Source organism: Mercenaria mercenaria, chromosome 2 (assembly GCF_021730395.1).
Source record: "Mercenaria mercenaria strain notata chromosome 2, MADL_Memer_1, whole genome shotgun sequence".
Classification (NCBI taxonomy): domain Eukaryota; kingdom Metazoa; phylum Mollusca; class Bivalvia; order Venerida; family Veneridae; genus Mercenaria; species Mercenaria mercenaria.
Genome location: NC_069362.1, coordinates 38,751,162 through 38,773,522, shown reverse-complemented (window position 1 = coordinate 38,773,522; position 22,361 = coordinate 38,751,162). Strand labels below are relative to the sequence as shown.

At 35.6% G+C, this 22,361-nt stretch overlaps 1 protein-coding gene across 3 annotated transcripts in view; it reads right to left on the bottom strand.

The window, feature by feature from the left end:
- Positions 1 to 22,361, bottom strand: part of LOC123563769 (radical S-adenosyl methionine domain-containing protein 1, mitochondrial-like) — an 82,205-nt gene that overhangs the window by 12,760 nt on the left and 47,084 nt on the right. For all 3 annotated transcript variants that reach the window (XM_053535681.1, XM_053535676.1, XM_053535687.1), the window contains exons 11-12: positions 21,311 to 21,374; positions 846 to 1,008 (exon numbers count right to left, since the gene is read on the bottom strand). In XM_053535681.1, the coding sequence (XP_053391656.1) occupies positions 846 to 1,008; positions 21,311 to 21,374 (227 nt within the window). The remainder of the gene's footprint in view (positions 1 to 845; positions 1,009 to 21,310; positions 21,375 to 22,361) is intronic.

The following is a 22,361-nucleotide window of genomic DNA, read 5'->3' as shown; positions in this document are numbered from 1 at the left end:
AAAGATATGGACCGGACACGCCCATCAATGCACTATCATGAAATATGACCTTTAACGTCTAAGTGTGACCTTGACCTTTGAGCTACGGACCTGGGTCTTGCGCGTGACATGTCGTCTTACTGTGGTACACATTCATGCCAAGTTATTTGAAAATCCATCCATGGATGACAAAGATATGGACCGGACACGAATGCACTATCATGAAAAATGACCTTTAACGTCTAAGTGTGACCTTGACCTTTGAGCTACGGACCTGGGTCTTGCGCGCGACAAGTTGTCTTACTGTGGTACACATTCATGCCAAGTTATTTGATATTCCATCCATGGATGACAAAGATATGGACCAGACACGAATGCACTATCATGAAAAATTACCTTTAACGTCTAAGTGTGACCTTGACCTTTGAGCTACGGACCTGGGTCTTGCGCACGACACGTCGTCTTACTGTGGTACACATTCATGCCAAGTTATTTGAAAATCCATCCATCGATGACAAAGATATGGACCGGACACGAAAATTGCGGACAGACCGACAGACGGTTCAAAAACTATATGCCTTCCTTCAGGGGCATAAAAAGTAGTGATAGGGATTAAAACATTCTGAGGGCAAACTTCACTCACTTGGATAGATGGATCAAATTTTGCAAACATATAAAACCTGACATTATTACACAAAGGTGCAAAATCTGATTTAATTTACTGCATAAAAATAAAAATGTTATGAATGCTTCAAATCATCAATGTCTGAGGAACACGATAGAGATAATTTCCTTAGAAATGGATATACAATTCATACAGCAAATGAAACCTGATAAATTACATACATACAAAAGTACATACATACCTGACTTTTGTTGACTGTGAAATAATTTTTCTAGTCGCATGCCCAAACTTCTCTACTTCAAACATCCAGTTGTCTGGTTCCAGGGTTTGTATCCTGGCTTCTCTACCATGCTGACCATTATTGGCCTGTTGCTTAGTTACGGGTATAAAACGTCCATGAGCACCTTTAACAGAAGACAATGTCTTATTAAATAATAAGCCATTGTGTCTTATCATAACCACTTACATGTTCCCGTAATGGACACATAAAACTGGTCTACATTTAAAGACTTAATATGAAATTAGGTGCTACCTAAAAGGCAGAGCTCCCTTGAAAAATCACCAGTGCCCCTTATAAATTAAAGGAGTGATTCCAGAATTGTCTGGAATTATGGATTCGTTTAGGAAGTTTATGTTCTATTAGATCTATTAAAATTATAAGTATTAATGATAATTCATGATTTCTGAATGCATGTTTTAGACTGCATCAAATTTAATTCTTGTCATGTGAAATACCCGAATAATATTCTGTACATAATTAAAAGAAAGTTCGATTATAGATTAACATCTGCACCAAGATAAAGAAAAAAAAATGTATTTGAATAATTTCTGTTATTCTTATTAAAACGTACTGCATCAACAATTTTACATAAATTATTATCATACTGGAAACCAGTCACAAATGATAACTCCTTCAAATTGAAAAGCTTGAACCTTGAAAATTTCAAACCTAACAGAATCTCATTAGGTCAATAGCCAAAGGAATTCTGTCTCTTTGCGTGTGAATGTTTGGCAATAAGGACTTAATGTAACTAGATCTAGTTAATGTTCCAATTCCAAAGTTAATAGAAATTAGAATTTACGTAATCCTGGAAGTGACTATTGTAATTCTTTTAAATGTCATTATTGTCAAATTTTGGTTCTTTTTGAAAGGAAGAATGACTGTGTCCAACTTTCAGTCAAAAATACTGCTATAATAGACGCCTGGTATGGGAAAATTACAATCATTTACATGACTGTACAAAGCTTGTTTTAAACCCAAAAGACTAGCAATTTTTAAAAGTTAAGGATCAGAATTTTACCTAGAGAAAAACAGTGTTTGCCGAAATTCTCGAAAACCCCTGTTTATTTACTGAACTTCTAAGTTAACATTTCTATGGCTTTTTTATGGATAATCTTTTAGCACTATAGAATAGGGATGGTAGTAAGAACCTTTTTGATGTTTATTGATAATTCATCGCCAGTACTTTTAGTTTTTTTGATAAACTCTGGTCAGTGATTTTAAAGCTAACGGATGAAAAAAACAAAACTGAAATAAACAAGAGGGCCATGATGGCCCTATATCGCTCACCTGTTATCATTGCACTTCTTGTCCTCAGAAAAAATATCTAAGTCCAAAGGATAGGAACAACAATGGGAAGAAATTTAACCAAAAAGAAAAAAAAATTCTTAAAAGGTACAGATATGTCAAAATACACCTAAAAATTGGAGGTATCATCCATGTTGTACCACAGAAAAGTGGTCTCGGTTTTAGCCAATAATAAAAAAGTTACTAAAAATAAGCTATTTATAGTAACGTAAAAGGGAAGTAATTAAAAAGAAAATTATTGTAAGTGAACAAAAGAAGGATCTGCCATATAAATCTGTTGACATAAATGAAATTTCAGATCAGTATCTTCATTAGTTACGAAGATATACCAATTTTAATTTGAAATAAAGGGAGGTAATTTGACATAAAATCAGTCCATAGTTATCTACCCTGATTGGCTCAGTCCAACTAATGACAATAATGAAATTTCAAATAAGTCCTATAAGTACTTACTGATATAAATCCAGTTTGATTACAATCAGGGGAGGTAATCAGATATAAAATAACCTACGATTGGATCTGATTTGTCATGGAATCCAAGACTTATTGTTGTTGAAGATATTTTGGAAGTTTGTATCAAATAAAACCATAAATGAAGTCTTTATATGGCTGCAAAAGCCAAAATACCCAAATTTGGACCTTTAAGGGGCCATAACTCTGGAACCCATGAAGGAATCTGGCCAGTTCCAGAAAGGATCCAAGATTTTGTGGTGATACAAGTTGTGTGAAAATTTGGTTAAAATCTAATCATAAATGAAGCTGCTATTGTGCAGACAAGGTCAAAATAGCTAATTTTGTCCTTTTAGGGGCCATAACTCTGGAACCCTTTATAGGGTCCGGCCAGTTCAACAAAGGAAATGAGATCTTATGGCGACACAAGTTTTGTGCAAGTTTGATTAAATTCAAATCATAAATGAAGCTGCTATTGTGCAGACAAGGTCAAAATAGTTAATTCTGGCCCTTTCAGGGGCCATAACTCTGGAACCCATAATGGAATCTCGCCAGTTCAAGAAAGGAACCAAGATCTTATAGTGATACAAGTTGTGTGGAAGTTTGGTTAAAACAAAATCATAAATGAAGCTGCTATTGTGCAGACAAGGTCAAAATAGCTGATTCTGGCCCTTTCAGGGGCAATAACTCTGGAACCCATGATGGAATCTCGCCAGTTCAAGAAAGGAACCAAGACCTTATAGTGATACAAGTTGTGTGCAAGTTTGGTTAAAATAAAATCATAAATGAAGCTGCTATTGTGCAGACAAGGTCAAAATAGCTAATTCTGGTCCTTTCAGGGGCCATAACTCTGGAACCCATAATGGAATCTGGCCAGTTCAAGAAAGGAACCAAGATCTTATGGTGATACAAGTTGTGTGGCAGTTTGGTAAAAATCAAATCATAAATAAAGCTGCTATTGTGCAGACAAGGTCAAAATAGCTAATTTTGGCATTTTCAGGGGCCATAACTCTGGAACCCATAATGGGATCTGGCCAGTTCAAGAAAGGAACCGAGATCTTATGGTGATACAAGTTGTGTGCAAGTTTGGTTAAAATAAAATCATTAATGAAACCACTATCGTGCAGACAAGAAATTGTTGACACACGCACGGACGCACGAGACGCACGGACTGACGACCGACGACGGACGAAGGGTGATCACAAAAGCTCACCTTGTCACTATGTGAGCTAAAAAGGAATTGAAAAAAAAATCTGGTCCAGGTGAGGTTCGAACTCAGGACCTCTGGTTTTCAACGCGAACTCGCTAACCACTACACCACTGTGGAGTTATGACGTCATCTGGACAAAAATAAGTATATATAATAAAGTTCGGTAATGGCAGCGTGACGAAAGTCGTTTCAAAATGAAAATATTGTATTTTATTTCTTTTTTCTTCATAGAAAATGTATTTAGCACTATTCTTTTTTATTATCAAACGCGCATTTACATTTTTATTCAATATTCAAAGCAGTAAGTGAGGCGCTTTTGTCAACCGTAAACAGTAAGCATCTACTGACATCTTTAGTAATTAATTACTATGTGCATAGTGCACATGGAAAAATCCGAACAACACCGATTCCAAAAAGTACCACGAATTTTCAGCTCGATAGTATAGATTCTACACAGTTAGATCTCTCTTTTCATTTTCTTGTTCATACGTCTAACCGTAATGCGACGCTGTCGGCGCCGCTTTGCGGCGCCGGTAGCTCTGCTAATATTTATGTATATCAAAGGTAATACAGTCGAGTTATTGGAGTAGTCCACTGAAACAAAGCTGCCTTTTTGAAGCGTTACTACATTGTAACAAAGAATCATTAAGAATTACTTTCTCTGAAGAAGGCTCAAATGTATGGAAATGAATATTCAAGCTTAATTCAATGTGCAAGACTTAGTACTTACGTAACATGCAAAATGCACAACTAGGGTTGGTACTGATCACTTGTGTGAAGTTTTGTTAAATTGTGTGCAAGGGTTCGGAAGATTTGGCGCGCACAAGATTGCGTATGCAGACTGTATGTACATAGTATGTTAACAAAGTCTCATAACTCTGCAATTTTTGTTGTTGAAAGAACCTAACATGCCCCATGCACAACTACTGTTGTTACTGATCACTTGTGTGAAGTTTCATTAAATTGTGTCAAGGGGATGAGGAGAGATGGTGCGCACAAGATTGTGTCTATGTATATAGTATAGTAACAAAAAACAAAGTCCTGTAACTCTGCAAATTTTTATTCTGAAAGAACCTAACATGCCCCATGCACAACTACTGTTGTTACTGATCACTTGTGTGAAGTTTCATTAAATTGTCAAGGGGATGAGGAGAGATGGTGCGCACAAGATTGTGTCTATGTATATAGTATAGTAACAAGAGGGCCATGATGGCCCTATATCGCTCACCTGTTATCATTGCACTTGAGGACAAGAAGGTCCTCAGAAAAAATATCTAAGTCCAAAGGACAGTAACAACAAAGGGAAGAAATTTAACCGAAAAGAAAAAAAAAAATTCTTACAAGGTACAGATATGTCAAAGTACACCTAACAATTGGAGGTACCATCCATATTGTACCACAGAAAAGTGGTCTTGGTTTTTCCCTACGGCCAATAATAAAAAAGTTACTAAAAATAAGCTACTTATAGTAACGTAAAAGGGAAGTAATTAAAAAAAATTTATTGTAAGTGAACAAAAGAAGGATCTGTCAAATAAATCTGTTGACATAAGACTTATTATTTTATTAATATTAAATAATAACATTTATTTTGGCGCATCAAGCTTGGTGTGTATCCAAGGTTACCAAATTAAATTTGGTATTTGGATACACTCGGCATTTTCCGTATCCAGTAATCATTAGTGTGTGACCACTGGTCAGTCAATAGTCGGCATGTGTACAACCAACAGAAAATGAAATGGTTTCAAAATATATCTGTCAACATCGTTATTTTGCTTCAAGTAGAATGCTTAGCTTGGTCTGGCATTGGTACAAAATGCTGTCAATTATCGTAAAAATGGATATTGGCGGCGAAAACCAGGATTTCAAAGGTAATTTTTATCCTCGAAATTTTCGTTTGTTCGCACTCGTGAAATCACAATTGAGTTTATGAAAATGGCATGGCATCTAGCATTAACATTGTTAAGAATATTGCAGCTGTATTAAACATACATTTGAAGTAAAAGTTTGGTGCCACTTGTAACCTAGTAGAAATAATGAATGTTGTTTCGTATTTTCTCGGGAACCAATAATTTCTCGGTGGTCGTATACTCGTAATAAAATTAATTACATTGGTGACACACGTCATTCATTAGTATCATTCTACGTGCAACCAACTACTTAGGCAAAATGTATTCTCTTAAATGTAAATGTACGTGTCCGAGGAAATGCGCTAAGTTGTCGTTTTAGTCGTGCTGTCCGATTATGTCTATCCGAAAATTTGCTAGTCAGATAAACACGCGAAGTCTCGTTGGTAAATGCCTGTTAGAAAAATATAGATTATTGTTATTATGTGGGATAGGTATGGATTATATCATTAGATAGGCATGTTTTCCTATCAGGTCGGGCTATTGTCTATCTAAATTCATTGTTGTATGGATTACAAATTGTTTGTACTCGGAAATTGTTGTTGTTTACTACATAGGAACGATAACTACGGTTTCAATACTCATGTTTAGGCCAGGATAGAAGTATTAAAAAACTTGGTTTAATACACTTACGTAATAGGGTAATTGCCAGGAAAATATATGGATTTAATTTCATTTAAGTAATTGTTATTTTTATACTCGTAGAGTCTGAAAGAATGTTTGTATGGAAATACTGTACATTGTATAAAGAAACAAAACACTTGTGATCGTTGATATTAATGCCGCCTATCACAGTACTCTGTCTATGGTCAGAATTAAGGCACAACGATCTGAGGTAAATGTCATTAATTACCATTTGTTTACTGCCTTGCATTTTAATTTAATAGACATCCTGCATGTCCTTATTAGTCTAAATAATGAGACCTCGGGTAGGTCGATTTTACATTCTGATATTTTACGTTGAATATTTACCAGTCAAAAAAAAAAATAATAATAATATATATATAACAATATTCAAGGCCTGAGTACAATTACTGGGACTAGCATGTCCTAGGCCTTTAGTAAGATCAGTGATAGAGAATTTTGGGGGAGAATTTAGCTGCTTATAAATACAAATATAATTTCACATGGGGAAAGTTACAAAGACTATATCGTATATAACAACATTATTATCAATTACACAATTTTGTTAACTTATAAATGAGCATAGCATTCCGACACGATTATCCACTACAATAATCTGGCAGTTAAGTACTTGCCTTGAAAGTAATCCATGTAATTTATGGCTGAATAATTTAATTTTGTGTATGTTAATTGAATATATAGATAAATTTTATTTGAGGTCAGTATTTGTACACTTCAGTCGTTTCAATCGGTCTTCATAGGAGGAAGGGATTGTAATTTCGTACAGGCAGTAATTTTGTCGGCAGTTATTAAGCTAATTCTCTTAATTAATAAATATTTAGCATGATCACTTGGTTCTAATGTTTCTTTTGTAGATACTTTTACATCTAGCATATAATATTGTGAGGCATGATGCCTCACGACCTTGTTTTGATGCAATTGTTTTGCATTGTTTTTACGGCCTATCGGTAGTTTTTTATTTTTTGATGTTAAATTGTCAGGCTATCTTTCAGCTACTTTTTAATCACAGTTCATTGTTCTGTAACATTTCCAGACATTGACTGATAACCAGTCGCATTGTTAAATTGTTGTTTACTAAATTACATTTCAAAATGTTAGAACTCTACTTATGTCATGGGTGGTGTCAGTTAGTGAAACTGTAATTCTAGCTTTCACAGGGATTCTCTATAAAAGTACGCAATGTCAGCCTGAGTTATTCAACAGTTCAATCAACAATCACCTGCTGTATTAAATTAAATCGATGTTTTCATGTAATGTCCATTGTTGACTTTGTAAAACTTGATAAAAGTTTTTGTCAGTTGAAATTTTGACAGTTGTCAGCCATCTTGGATTTTTGTACGTATGCACCGGGTGACTAAAATCTCGTACAAGCGGACTGAAATCGTTTCATATTCTGCAGAAATAGTTAACTTTTATTGTCAAGTATTTGATATTTAATACTTGGCATGTAGTGTTGATTCGTAGCGTTCTATATTGTTTTATTATTTATTTCTGTCCGACTTTGTTTGTTTACAATAGTTTAGAGGTTAAGCTCCGCCTTATTTGCATATAAGGAAATGTTCGTATCCCGAATGACGTCATGGTCGGCCGAAGTAAGTTCGTAGCATCAACTCGGTTACGGACCTGTCCGGGTATTTCCGACTTTGACCTTATTCAGACTAATTTAGATTCTGGTATTCATCCTCATTTGCATACCATTGCATACCACAAAGGTTAATTATTAGAACGCTAGAATCATCACTTTGCCTCCGTCTCTCGTATAGAAAGGCTGTTTGTCAGTTTGTTCTTAGACATTTTTTTTTATTTACACTTCTGAAACCTATACGAATTATTCATACTTTGAAACTGCACGGTACTTATTATCATTAAATTATACAGATATATTTATTAGCAGTTGGCTGTTTTTCTCTTAGAAAACTCTGTAATTTTAGAGTTGGTTCTCGGTCCGCCTGCTACACGACTTTTGCCTGATATTTTCATTACTGATTATTTTATTCAGTTATAATTAATAGTTATTGTTAAGGCTTCCCATAAATAAAAGTTGTTTGAAGCCGAAAGGAACGTTGTCATTAGTTTATTTTAAACTTTGAAATAAATTTGAACTCGGGCGCTACCAGCCTTTTAACTTGGGCGCTACCAGCCTTGTCTTGGGCGCTACCAGCCTATAGGGTCGCGACCAGACCCTAGTTTAGTCAACATATTGCTTATCCCTGAACAATGAATAACCTTGTAGTATTTAAATTGGTGGACTCAGTCCCCTGACTGTAGTCCCCTTGCCCTTGGTCTGTTTACATTTAACATTCTTTTTACCCTAACCCAAGTAAAGTACAGTGACCGGGGCGGGGGCACTACAGAATTTGGTAAGCAGCGGTGGGATCCGTTCTTCATTTCGGATCCAGTGATACGAACTCTACACTCCATAAATTTGTTGAAAACGCTACCATTTAGAAGTTGTTGACAGCGAGCACATAATATTTTCTCAGTCAGAAAGAATGCAGCTTAGCAGGATACAGAACCACACATCAGCATAACCAATGACCTTATTTACTGCCAGTATCGATCGATAAGCGAGTGTGACATTTGTAAACATTTGTGAACTTGACCTAGATATTTACTACAGTGATGGTGTATCAATTGTTAAACTACCCCAGTATACCGAGGAGTCGAGGACTTGATTTAACCGAAGTCAGAGCTGTTCTTTAGCAGTGCTGATTTAATTGTGGAAACTGCAGCCTTATTATTTTTTTTATATATATAAAATATTGTACATGTTTAATCTAATATAAAATTTAGATTTCAGTCCAGGTTTAATGTAATAGCTGTTTCCAAGCCTTGGTGAGTAAAAAAAAAAAATCAGTAGATCAGGAGTAGTATAGACTTTGTTAAAAATTTAGTACAAAGCTAGTATAACCACCAGTGACTTGTTTTGTTGTGAAAGTCGCCTCCAGACTTTGTAAGGGTCATTACCAGACCTTACTTTTGGTAAAGTCGTTACCAGACTTTGGTAAGATTTTGTTTTTGTGTATCTAAAAGTTGTTTTGTTGGCGCGTTGAGCTTGGTGTGCCTTGTTCTTGGTACATTTCATAGAGCCGTGCCCTGCCGCTTATTAAATATCTAGACAACCATTCTGTTGAATACTGTAGCCGTCTCTAGGCTTGTATTGTGACCGATACCAGGTCAGGGTATAGCGCTAAAGCCGCTTCCAGGCTTAGGTAACAAATATAATTTCATTGAATACTAGTAACTTGTACCATTCCTGACCTAGATGTGAAACAGCTGTTTCCAGGCTGTGGAAAACCAGTTCCTTAGAGACAGTTAAATTGCTAACTGTTACCAAGTTAGCTTTAAAGAACAGTGTTAAACTTGATTAATTCATGCAAAACATTTTGTACCTATTAATTATTGATATAATTAAGTGCCAAAACCTTGAATATTTAAATTCTGTAAATATTTTATATTTACTGGACTAGTAAGAGTAAATATACATATTTTGTGTGTGTGTGTGTTTGTGTGTGTGTGTGTGTGTGTTGTTTAAATAAAACAAATTTAGTTACAGTCCATGATGGAGACCATTAGGGAAGTTACCATGGACCCAGGTGATATACCATCCACTGAAGCACAGCATGACATAGACCATGATTACCAACCAAGTACCTACGTTTAAAACCTAACCAGATATACCTTATCTACCCAGATTTCTACCACCACCAGTACACTGTCAATCGCCCGTGAGACGGAGGCAACGTCAAGGTCGAAGTTACAGTCAATGGACGGTGGTGATTTGTATGAAAACAACTTGGTACCAGCTGGCAGTCAGCCGGTGGTATTTGGCACGCCTTCCGGTGAGGTGACCTGGCGCAGGCGCTCAGGGGAGGACCGAGTTTCAGAAGACCAGGGTTTTATCCATCCTGGCAAGTACTGCATCATATCCAGTGGAGAAGCCAGGGCCCCGGGGGTCAGGAACAAAGCCTTGCAAGGTGGAACTGATATGGTATTGGGGGGATGGGGGGAAAACAGGGATTTTTGTACTTATGATTATTATTGTGGATCAGTTCCTTTATACGCGGATAGGACCTTGGCCGATGGTATTATAGACCGGTGTCAGGTACCTGGGGATATACTGGTAGGGGATTGGAAAAAGGGATTTTTTTTTTACTCTGACGGGTAGTCAGAGTCTGGCCTGCTGGATGAACCTTTGACGGGATATCAGGGTGTGAGGAGTCGAGTTGCTGTAGGGGCCAGTACAGAACGGCTCCTTGGTCCCCGTGATACTCGTGTTGATGCAGACTTCAATGCTTTTTTACCTAGGAAGAGAGATGTTGGAAGGGAATTGTCAGCATACATAGCACCTATACCTAGACCACAGAACTAAGGATCAAGTGATAGACCAAGGGAGATCATTCCATCGACCTTAAACCCTATAAATTTTATAAATGGACTAAGGGAGGCAAATCCAACAATCTTAAACATTTTAATTCCAAGTCAAAGATGATAGTGACAGAGACAGAATAAGAATCAAATCAATGCATGGGATTGTCAGTCAACCTTACCTTAAATGTATTCAGAGTTTGCATGAGAGAGAACGGAATGGTTATACAGGAAAGAATAAGAGTGAAGTTACAGATGACCAACCAAGAGCTCTGGAAGGTGATCTGTTGATAATTGTTACCGAGATGCTTTTTCTAAGGTTCCAATAAGAACTCTGACCCCCTGAGGAATACTGTATGGACCGCTTGAAGATACACCAGAGGTAGATTAGTCGACAACCCCGCAGGAAGATCCCATCATAGGCCCCCTTTTGTGAGGAAATTTCACATTTTGTAATTATTTAATAATACTGTCTGTCAGAAAAATTTTAAGTGTAATATTTTGGTCTGGGCTACTCTTTGTGACATTTTAATAGGGTTTTAAGCTTTAAATAGTAAACTAGTCGTTTTCGTAAAATGCTATTATTACCACAATTTTTTTGTAATATTTTGGTATCCGTACAGTAACAGTAGATTAAAGGTAAAGTGTTTTGTAATGTTTACCTCTGATATAATAAGTCATAGGTATATCTTTGGTATTTTAAATTGTATAAGTGAAAGTAGATTTTCAACTTTGTCATGCCTTTTAGCACTATTGTCAGTCAGTGGTTACAAGTAATCATTTGATAAATTTTGAACATTCTGTTTAAAGTATTTGGTACATTTCAAGTTTAACTATTGAATATTACTGAGCCCTGGAATAAACTACTGTTACAATGTTATTTATTGTTAAGTACTCTGTTATTCTTGTTATACATTGTATTACTTAAAGGACACAATTGCTTAATTGTTGCTCAGGCAAACTCTTATGTACTTGTCCGAAATATTGTTTATTATTAAGTATGGTACTGCCTAAAATCCAGATGCAGTGTTGGTTATAGGTCCGAATTCAGGTGTCTGTATAAATTATTTCAGTATTTATAAATGTTGTTCATGGTACATGTGAATTTTTTTAAATGCATAGCATAAATGTAGCATCTATGAAATTTTATTGAATTGATTACATATTTGAGAATTAATTATTGGGAAATATGTAAATGCAATCTGTGCATGTGTGTTCTACCTTCTGTCTAAAAGTAATTATAGTGCAAATGTATTAAAGTTATTGAAACAGTACTTTGTAATGGCAGTACAAAGATTCGAACCATATTGTTCAATGTAAATGATTATATTGCTATGTCTGTAGATTACCGGGTGCATACACATGTTAATTGTACTTAATGCATGTTGTTAATTATTATGATTCTCATCATTGTTGTTGTAAAGTAATTATTATTGTTGTACTTTGTGTCAAAGGCTGTAGTTTTTTCAATTTCGAGGACGAAATTTTGTCAGTAGGGAGGGTAATGTGAGGCATGATGCCTCACGACCTTGTTTTGATGCAATTGTTTTGCATTGTTTTTACGGCCTATCGGTAGTTTTTTATTTTTTGATGTTAAATTGTTAGGCTATCTTTCAGCTACTTTTTAATCACAGTTCATTGTTCTGTAACATTTCCAGACATTGACTGATAACCAGTCGCATTGTTAAATTGTTGTTTACTAAATTACATTTCAAAATGTTAGAACTCTACTTATGTCATGGGTGGTGTCAGTTAGTGAAACTGTAATTCTAGCTTTCACAGGGATTCTCTATAAAAGTACGCAATGTCAGCCTGAGTTATTCAACAGTTCAATCAACAATCACCTGCTGTATTAAATTAAATCGATGTTTTCATGTAATGTCCATTGTTGACTTTGTAAAACTTGATAAAAGTTTTTGTCAGTTGAAATTTTGACAGTTGTCAGCCATCTTGGATTTTTGTACGTATGCACCGAGTGACTAAAATCTCGTACAAGCGGACTGAAATCGCTTCATATTCTGCAGAAATAGTTAACTTTTATTGTCAGGTATTTGATATTTAATACTTGGCATGTAGTGTTGATTCGTAGCGTTCTATATTGTTTTATTATTTATTTCTGTCCGACTTTGTTTGTTTACACTAGTTTAGAGGTTAAGCTCCGCCTTCTTTGCATATAAGGAAATGTTCGTATCCCGAATGACGTCATGGTCGGCCGAAGTAAGTTCGTAGCATCAACTCGGTTACGGACCTGTCCGGGTATTTCCGACTTTGACCTTATTCAGACTAATTTAGATTCTGGTATTCATCCTCATTTGCATACCATGCATACCACAAAGGTTAATTATTAGAACGCTAGAATCATCACTTTGCCTCCGTCTCTCGTATAGAAAGGCTGTTTGTCAGTTTGTTCTTAGACATTTTTTTTTATTTACACTTCTGAAACCTATACGAATTATTCATACTTTGAAACTGCACGGTACTTATTATCATTAAATTATACAGATATATTTATTAGCAGTTGGCTGTTTTTCTCTTAGAAAACTCTGTAATTTTAGAGTTGGTTCTCGGTCCGCCTGCTACACGACTTTTGCCTGATATTTTCATTACTGATTATTTTATTCAGTTATAATTAATAGTTATTGTTAAGGCTTCCCATAAATAAAAGTTGTTTGAAGCCGAAAGGAACGTTGTCATTAGTTTATTTTAAACTTTGAAATAAATTTGAACTCGGGCGCTACCAGCCTTTTAACTTGGGCGCTACCAGCCTTGTCTTGGGCGCTACCAGCCTATAGGGTCGCGACCAGACCCTAGTTTAGTCAACATATTGCTTATCCCTGAACAATGAATAACCTTGTAGTATTTAAATTGGTGGACTCAGTCCCCTGACTGTAGTCCCCTTGCCCTTGGTCTGTTTACATTTAACATTCTTTTTACCCTAACCCAAGTAAAGTACAGTGACCGGGGCTGGGGCACTACAATATTATGTCTGCTAAATTGGATGGCATGGTTTAATCATGCAGTCACCCAGTTCAGTTTCTATTTACTTTGTCATGTTACAAATTAGCTTCAGTATAACTGCACTTCTACACTCTATATAAGCAGGATAACTGAATAATAACAAATTTGCTTATTAAGGAAATACACTCTGCATAACCACATATTGTAAAAAGTCTGTTCAATTTTTATTATAGTGCGAAAATGCTCAACTTCTAACTTATGTATTACAAATTTCTGTATTTAATATGGTACCAACACCAAGTTTTATACTGCAAGACAATGGTACTATTACAGGCAAAATTAATGTGTTTCACCTGCAAACTTTTAAGCCTGATTCACATTTAATGGGGATGATTGGGCAAAGAACTGGTCCCTGTGCCTGTGGTCTCATGATCGCAGCTTAAATAATATATAATGTTCTGAAACAGGTAAATTTAAGGGATATGGAGGAAACCGTAAATTCATTAGTCCAATGTTGCAAACATATAAAATCCCAAAACAGATTATAGTTAAGCAATTAAAAACAATTTTAGCATTTAATATACATACATATTTAGGTTGGCAGTCACAAATAATCTAGCGTACAATAATAAGAAATGTTAGTAACTAAACAAAAGTATTATTCTCAGAGTAAGGTTTGTTATGTGAATGTTTTAAGTGTGACAATCTTGCGAATTTGCATGACAAACAGTCTTGTCTGTTTTTGATATTTTCAATTTGTCTTTTATGCGATGAGTCTATAATTTATAAACAACAAAAAGAAAACAACAACAGCAAAAAAAAATCTTCCATGATTCAGTTTGGTTTAAAAATAAATTGAAAAAATAAAAATAAATAGGGCGATGATTATAATATAAATTTTGTAGTAGTGGCAGGTCGGAGCTTGAATTCCACATTATTGTGTTACAATTGAAACAGAAACTGTTTCACCATTAATGGTAAATATATAAATTGGATGTGATTAAAGGGCTTTAATTAAAAGAAATTATTGAAACATTGCTTTACTTTAATTTTAACTGTTTTTATGAAAAATTTAACTGTATGAAAAAGAAACAATAACACAAAATTTACATCAGAAATAGAGCGCACGAAATATCATTCAAGGCCTAATTTGTGCATTAGACAATTTATATTTTGTCATTATGTAGGTTAGAACATCCATAAGTATCATTAATAATAATAATAATAATAAAAAAAAAATGGGTATCACTGATTCAGTATGAATACAGTTAGTACAGGATCAAGTAATGGGGCAACATAGCTGACTCTGTCCTGAAGGCAAGAGCCTGATAAAGCAGCATAAAAGATGTCATAGTCATCATCATTAATTTTGAAATAAACAGAAGTTGTCAAAGGCTGCAAGTTTCTAAGACAACTTTGATTAGGTTTGTAGTAGGTCATTAGAATTTTGGGGGAATAAATTTTTCAAATTTATTGTGGCGGAAAATTCTATGACTGGGCGAGCAGGCAGGCGCATGCTCTTGTAGAATATAGGTCAGATTTAATGTTACAATCTTTTGGTGGTTGTATGTTGTTGTTGTTGTGATGTATTCTGCTAGGTCGGTTGACAGTATATCGAACCATTGGTTGCTTGTCTGTTGTTAAAGTGATACTAACAGCTAGCTCTGTTAACACTTTAGTGTGTTAACCGCTAGGTCAGTTAAATTGTGTTAACCGCTAGGTCGGTTAAAGTGTGTTAACCGCTAGGTCGGTTTAAAGTGTGTTAACCGCTAGGTCGGTTTAAAGTGTGTTAACCGCTAGGTCGGTTAAAGTGTGTTAACCGCTAGGTCGGTTAAAGTGTATTAACCGCTAGGTCGGTTATAGTGTGTTAACAGCTGTGTCGATTTAAAGTGTGTTACCGCTATGTCGGTTAACGGATAGGTCAGTTTACAGTGTGAACTAGGTTTTGCCCATTACTACGTAGCGTAATTCCTAGTTTCACAAGTCCGCAGTCTGCAGTTGCTATTTTAATCAATTTATTGAAAACATGCGCTTGCTTGCTCGTCAGTCAGTGGGCCTGATATCATGCGGCCTTTTCTGCCACTTATTAATATGATTGATATACAATTTTGTTCAATACCCTTTGGTGTAACTTGTTTGTATGTTGAAGTGTTGACCTGGAATAAAGTATTATCGCTTATATAATGTTGCTAGTTATTTCCTTGAGAAGTCCTAAAATAAGACTTATTATTTTATTAATATTAAATAATAACATTTATTTTGGCGCATCAAGCTTGGTGTGTATCCAAGGTTACCAAATTAAATTTGGTATTTGGATACACTCGGCATTTTCCGTATCCAGTAATCATTAGCGTGTGACCACTGGTCAGTCAATAGTCGGCATGTGTACAACCAACAGAAAATGAAATGGTTTCAAAATCCCACCCACCACTCCCATTTAGGTGCCATGCCATTTACTTGCCATATTGTTAGTAGTACATGTCAGTGAATATCTAGTAGGTCACCATTTGCAACCTATAATATTATATATATATATATATAAAAAAAAAAAAAAAAGATGCAAAATTGATCTGTTTTAAATGGTTCGGGATTGCAGGTGTTTGGCAGTTACATGTCTCTGTATAGTATGGAGCATAGTTTAAATTATTCGAGATCAGTTTAACAAGTTTGTTTTTAGTAGAGTAGCTGGTACGTGTATGGTGACATATTTTGTTATTTACAGTGTTTAATATCCATGTATTTTGCAGTATACTGCCGGTGGAGTTTTATATATTTTCAGGCTGTTTATGCAGTAAGGAAGGAAAGTTGTGAACAGTCAGTAAATAAAAATGGACAATATATCAAGCACAAATGGTATACCAAGCACAAATGGAAGGAGTACAAACAATATTTAAAACCATTACGTGATGCCTGTTTAACACGGATATACATACAAGCTAAATTACTTAGCTAGTCAAGTGGATTGTATAAATCAAATTTATCCAGAGCCTCTGGGAATGTGGAATAGAAACTTGAAAGCAACAAGTTTAGAAACTAGAATGACTTTAATTAATAACAGCTACAAATGTCACAATAATTGTTTTAACATGAACTTTCCATTTGATCCATCACAAAGCAGGAAAATTCACAAATGCTGGAATCCTAAAACTTATATACAAATTAGACACACCTTGTCTATTGGGACAGGCCTTGTCACAAACAAACAGTAATTGCCTGTAACAAAACTAGGAGACATACAAAAGGAATTGTTCAAAAAATATCAGCTGCGTGGCACTTACCAGGACATTAGCTTAGTATGTCATGACAGGACAGTGAGTAAGATGACAATATTACAATAGCAAGAGGAGAAATATAAATATACTCTCTTATAGTAATATGTATTACTTATTGTTTGCAAAAGTGTTTTAATAACTTGTAACACTAACATGTGTAACAGAAAACACTAATATATGTAATATAAGTAATTAAGCCGAGACTGGAAAGATGTTTGTTCAAATGTAGTTTTATCAATAGACTTACGCAAATGGAAACCAAGAAGCGGTCAGCTCCTTAATATCGAAGAACAATTAATCAAGGGATGTCTCAGTAATGGTCTTCACATAAACATAAAATACTTTTTCAGCAGTGACAATATTATTCCATGCTTCATTTCGGGGATGTCCAGTTGCAATGATACTGATTATATTGTGTGAATTAGCCATATTTTGTTTTTACATGTTGAAAGTTGCATAAATAGTGCAATGAATTTGGGCAGTATGAACTTTGAGCAATCAATGTTTCCTAAATTCAACTGATGTACTTTTATATGTTATATAAATTGCATAGTCAGCCAGGTCATGTAATCCAACGCTTTCCCGTACTTTTCTCTCAAAGAGTTTTTAGGGTTTTGGTGCGCGGATTACAAATAAAACTTGTACATGATTTTATTTTGCTTAATCTCTGTTCATTGCACTATTTACTGTTTATGCCACGAAGAACTAACTTGTTCATAATAAGTTATTCTGATTCATGTCATTCACATTACCGTCTATGTTACATATTTTGGATGGACTTTTACATATTTATGTTTTAGGACCATGTTAGACTGGCTTTAGCCAAATACGCTATTCTACTTTATAAAAAAAAAAAAAAAAGTTACTGATTTGAATATGAAATCATTCTGATATTTATCCTTTTCCTGGAAAAATGTTTTACGAAGTTTCAGTTCTATATATAATTGGAAACATTATTTCTTATGATTCTGTTGTTACCTCTGAATGTATTGAGTAGAAAATGAAAAGATAAATGCAATGATTTAACTTTTAAGATTAAGTCAACTATTATATACATTAATTTAGGATTCTGTCGCACTGATAAGGATCTCCAACTGACATCGAGTAAGCATGTGTATTTACCATCACTTATCCAATTCAAGCCTAAATTCATCTCATTGATACGTTGAATCTTGTAGATTTTAACTTTAGTATACTACGGGTGACTACAGTCGCAATGCTCCTTGTCCTTGGTAACTTGGGTGGCTGTGGTCACAATGCTCCTTAAGTAGTTTAAGTTTTGGCGTCTACATGCTAAATTTGCCAGGAGTTAATTTACCTAAATCAAACATTTGAGTGGATAAGGCAGTTTTTGCAGTGATAATTGAGATCTTGTAGATTTCAACTTGCTGTACTATGGGTGACTATGGTCACAATGCTCCTTAGGTATTTTGGGTTGTCGTCTACACCCTTAAATTATCCTAACTGCTTTTGCCTAAATCCGATTAACATTTTTGTTAATAAGGTGTATGTTATTGTCATAATACAACTAAACGGGGATAATGTTACAACACACGGGTTAGTTTCATAGCAGGAGAGATGTATGCTACTATGGCAGTTTTAAGTGTGACAACTTTTTCTACGGTTGTATGTTGTTGTTGTTGTGATGTATTCTGCTAGGTCGGTTGACAGTATATCGAACCATTGGTTGCTTGTCTGTTGTTAAAGTGATACTAACAGCTAGCTCTGTTAACACTTTAGTGTGTTAACCGCTAGGTCAGTTAAATTGTGTTAACCGCTAGGTCGGTTAAAGTGTGTTAACCGCTAGGTCGGTTAAAGTGTGTTAACCGCTAGGTCGGTTTAAAGTGTGTTAACCGCTAGGTCGGTTTAAAGTGTTAACCGCTAGGTCGGTTAAAGTGTGTTAACCGCTAGGTCGGTTAAAGTGTATTAACCGCTAGGTCGGTTATAGTGTGTTAACAGCTGTGTCGATTTAAAGTGTGTTACCGCTATGTCAGTTAACGGATAGGTCAGTTTACAGTGTGAACTAGGTTTTGCCCATTACTACGTAGCGTAATTCCTAGTTTCACAAGTCCGCAGTCTGCAGTTGCTATTTTAATCAATTTATTGAAAACATGCGCTTGCTTGCTCGTCAGTCAGTTGGCCTGATATCATGCGGCCTTTTCTGCCACTTATTAATATGATTGATATACAATTTTGTTCAATACCCTTTGGTGTAACTTGTTTGTATGTTGAAGTGTTGACCTGGAATAAAGTATTATCGCTTATATAATGTTGCTAGTTATTTCCTTGAGAAGTCCTAAAATAAATGAAATTTCAGATAAGTATCTTCATTAGGTATGGAGATATACCCATTTTAATTTGAAATAAAGGGAGGTAATTTGACATAAAATCAGTCCATAGTTATCTACCCTGATTGGCTCAGTCCAACTAATGACAATAATGAAATTTCAAATAAGTCCTATAAGTACTAACTGATATAAATCCATTTTGATTACAATCAGGGGAGGTATTCAGATATAAAATAACTTTGGAACCTACAATTGGATCTGATTTGTCATGGAATCCAAGATTTATTGTTGTTGAAGATATTTTGGAAGTTTGTATCAAATAAAACCATAAATGAAGTCTCTATATGGCTGCAAAAGCCAAAATAGCCGATTTTGGACCTTTAAGGGGCCATAACTCTTGAACCCAAGATGGAATCTGGCCAGTTCAAGAAAGGAAGCAAGATCTTGTGGTGATACAAGTTGTGTGCAAGTTTGGTTAAAATCAAATCATAAATGAAGCTGCTATTGTACAGACAAGGTCAAAATAGCTAATTTTGGCCCTTTCAGGGGCCATAACTCTGGACCCCATTATGGGATCTGGCCGGTTCAAGAAAGGAACCAAGATCTTATGGTGACACAAGTTTTGTGCAAGTTTGATTAAATTCAAATCATAAATGAAGCTGCTATTGTGCAGACAAGGTCAAAATAGTTAATTCTGGCCCTTTCAGGGGCCATAACTCTGGAACCCATAACGGAATCTCGCCAGTTCAAGAAAGGAATCAAGATCTTATGGTGATACAAGTTGTGTGCAAGTTTGGTTAAAATAAAATCATAAATGAAGCTGCTATTGTGCAGACAAGGTCAAAATAGCTAATTCTGGCCCTTTCAGGGGCCATAACTCTGAAACCCATAAAGGGATCTGGCTAGTTCAAGAAAGGAACCAAGATCTTATGGTGACACAAGTTTTGTGCAAGTTTGGTTAAAATCAAATCATAAATGAAGCTGCTATTGTGCAGACAAGGTCAAAATAGCTATTTTTGGCCCTTTCAGGGGCCATAACTCTGGAACCCATAATGGGATCTGGCCAGTTCAAGAAAGGAACCAAGATCTTATGGTGATACAAGTTGTGTGCAAGTTTGGTTAAAATAAAATCAATAATGAAACCACTATCGTGCAGACAAGAAATTGTTGACGCACGCACGGACGCACTGACAACGGACGAAGGGTGATCACAAAAGCTCACCTTGTCACTATGTGACAGGTGAGCTAACAAAAATCAAAGTCCCATAACTCTGCAAAACATTTTTCTGAAAAAAACCTAACATGCCCCATGCACAACTACTGTTGTTAGTGATCACTTGTGTGAAGTTTCATTAAATTGTGTCAAGGGGATGAGGAGAGATGGTGCGCATAAGATTGTATCTACGGACAGACGGACAACCTGAAACCAGTATACCCCCCCTTACAACTTTGTTGTCGGGGGGTACAATAAACCTCCCCTGGTCCAACACCTGTCTACAATAAACTCTGAAGGTATGCATGGTTGTGTTGACTATGAGAAAAACTCACCTGGTCGAACACCTATACTGTAAACTCTTACAGTATGCCTGGGTCTGTTGACTGTGAGAAAAAACTCACCTGCTCCAACACTTTATACTGTAAACTCTGACAGTGGTCAAAAACCTATATATTGCGAGTCCTGTCAGTATGCTTGGCTGTATTGACTGCGAGAAAAATAACTCACCTGGTCCAACACCTATATACCTATATATTGCGTGCCCTGCCAGTATGCTTGGTTGTTCTGACTTCAAGAAAAATAACTCACCTGGTCCAACACCTATATATTGCGTGCCCTGCCAGTATGCTTGGTTGTTCTGACAGCGAGAAAAATAACTCACCTGGTCCAACACCTATATATTGCGTGCCCTGCCAGTATGCTTGGTTGTTCTGACAGCGAGAAAAATAACTCACCTGGTCCAACACCTATATATTGCGTGCCCTGCCAGTATGCTTGGTTGTTCTGACTGCGAGAAAAATAACTCACCTGGTCCAACACCAATATATTGTGAGCCCTGCCAGTATGCTTGGTTGTGTTTACTTTCTGATCCCTGGAGTAAAGACTCTTATTTAAAGAATGCTTATAAATATTTATGTATTTTAAATACGTCAAATCAATAATAATTACACACAGAGTAAAATATTCAGTCTACCTTGCATATGAATAAATCAATAAGGAGATCCTTTAGAAGCACAGAATGCACTAAGAAAAATGACAGTAAACTGAGTTTGAGACATATGGGGTAATAAACAAAGAGCTGTGTTTTTAAAATGCAAAATCATGCCCTCAGGCATATAACCATATTTTTTGAAGTTTTAAGTTTGAGGTAAAGACCAGACGGAGGTCAAGGTCATCTATATATAGGTCAATTTATAGATCTTGCTAAATGGTTTGAGAGCTGTATGAACTAAATTGTGTCATTTAAGTGGGCTCTAGGTCTAAAAATATCGTTTATTCAGGTTTTTAGTTTGAAGGTGAAGAGCAGATAAAGTTCAAGGTCATTTATAAATAATTCAGTTCTAGGTCTTGCCTAAAGGTTTACTTAGTGAGAGTACAAACTAAATTGGGTCATATATGGGGGCATAAGTAATAAAATGTTATTAATGTTTAAAGTTTGAAGATATAGGTCATTTTAGGGTCAAGGTCATTTATATACAATGTTATTTATATATAGATAAATTTGAAGGTCTTTCCAAAAGAATAGTGGAGTGTGAGTATAAACTAAAGTATGTCATTAATTTGGGCTATATATGAAATCTGGTTCATACTGATGGATGAAGGTCAAGGTCATTTTTATTTAGGTCAGTTTGTAAGTGTCCCTCTACAAGGTTTGTTCAGTGTGAGTACGTAATAAATTCGACATTTATGTGGACTGTAGGACAAAAAATATTCTCTATAAAGGTTTTAAGTTTTAAGGTGAAGGCCATTTGAGGATCAAGGTCATCTATATATAGGTCAGTTTGTAGGTCTTGCCACAAGGCTTGTCGATGTGGGTTCGAGCCTCACTCGGGGCGTTGAATTCTTCATGTGTGGAAGC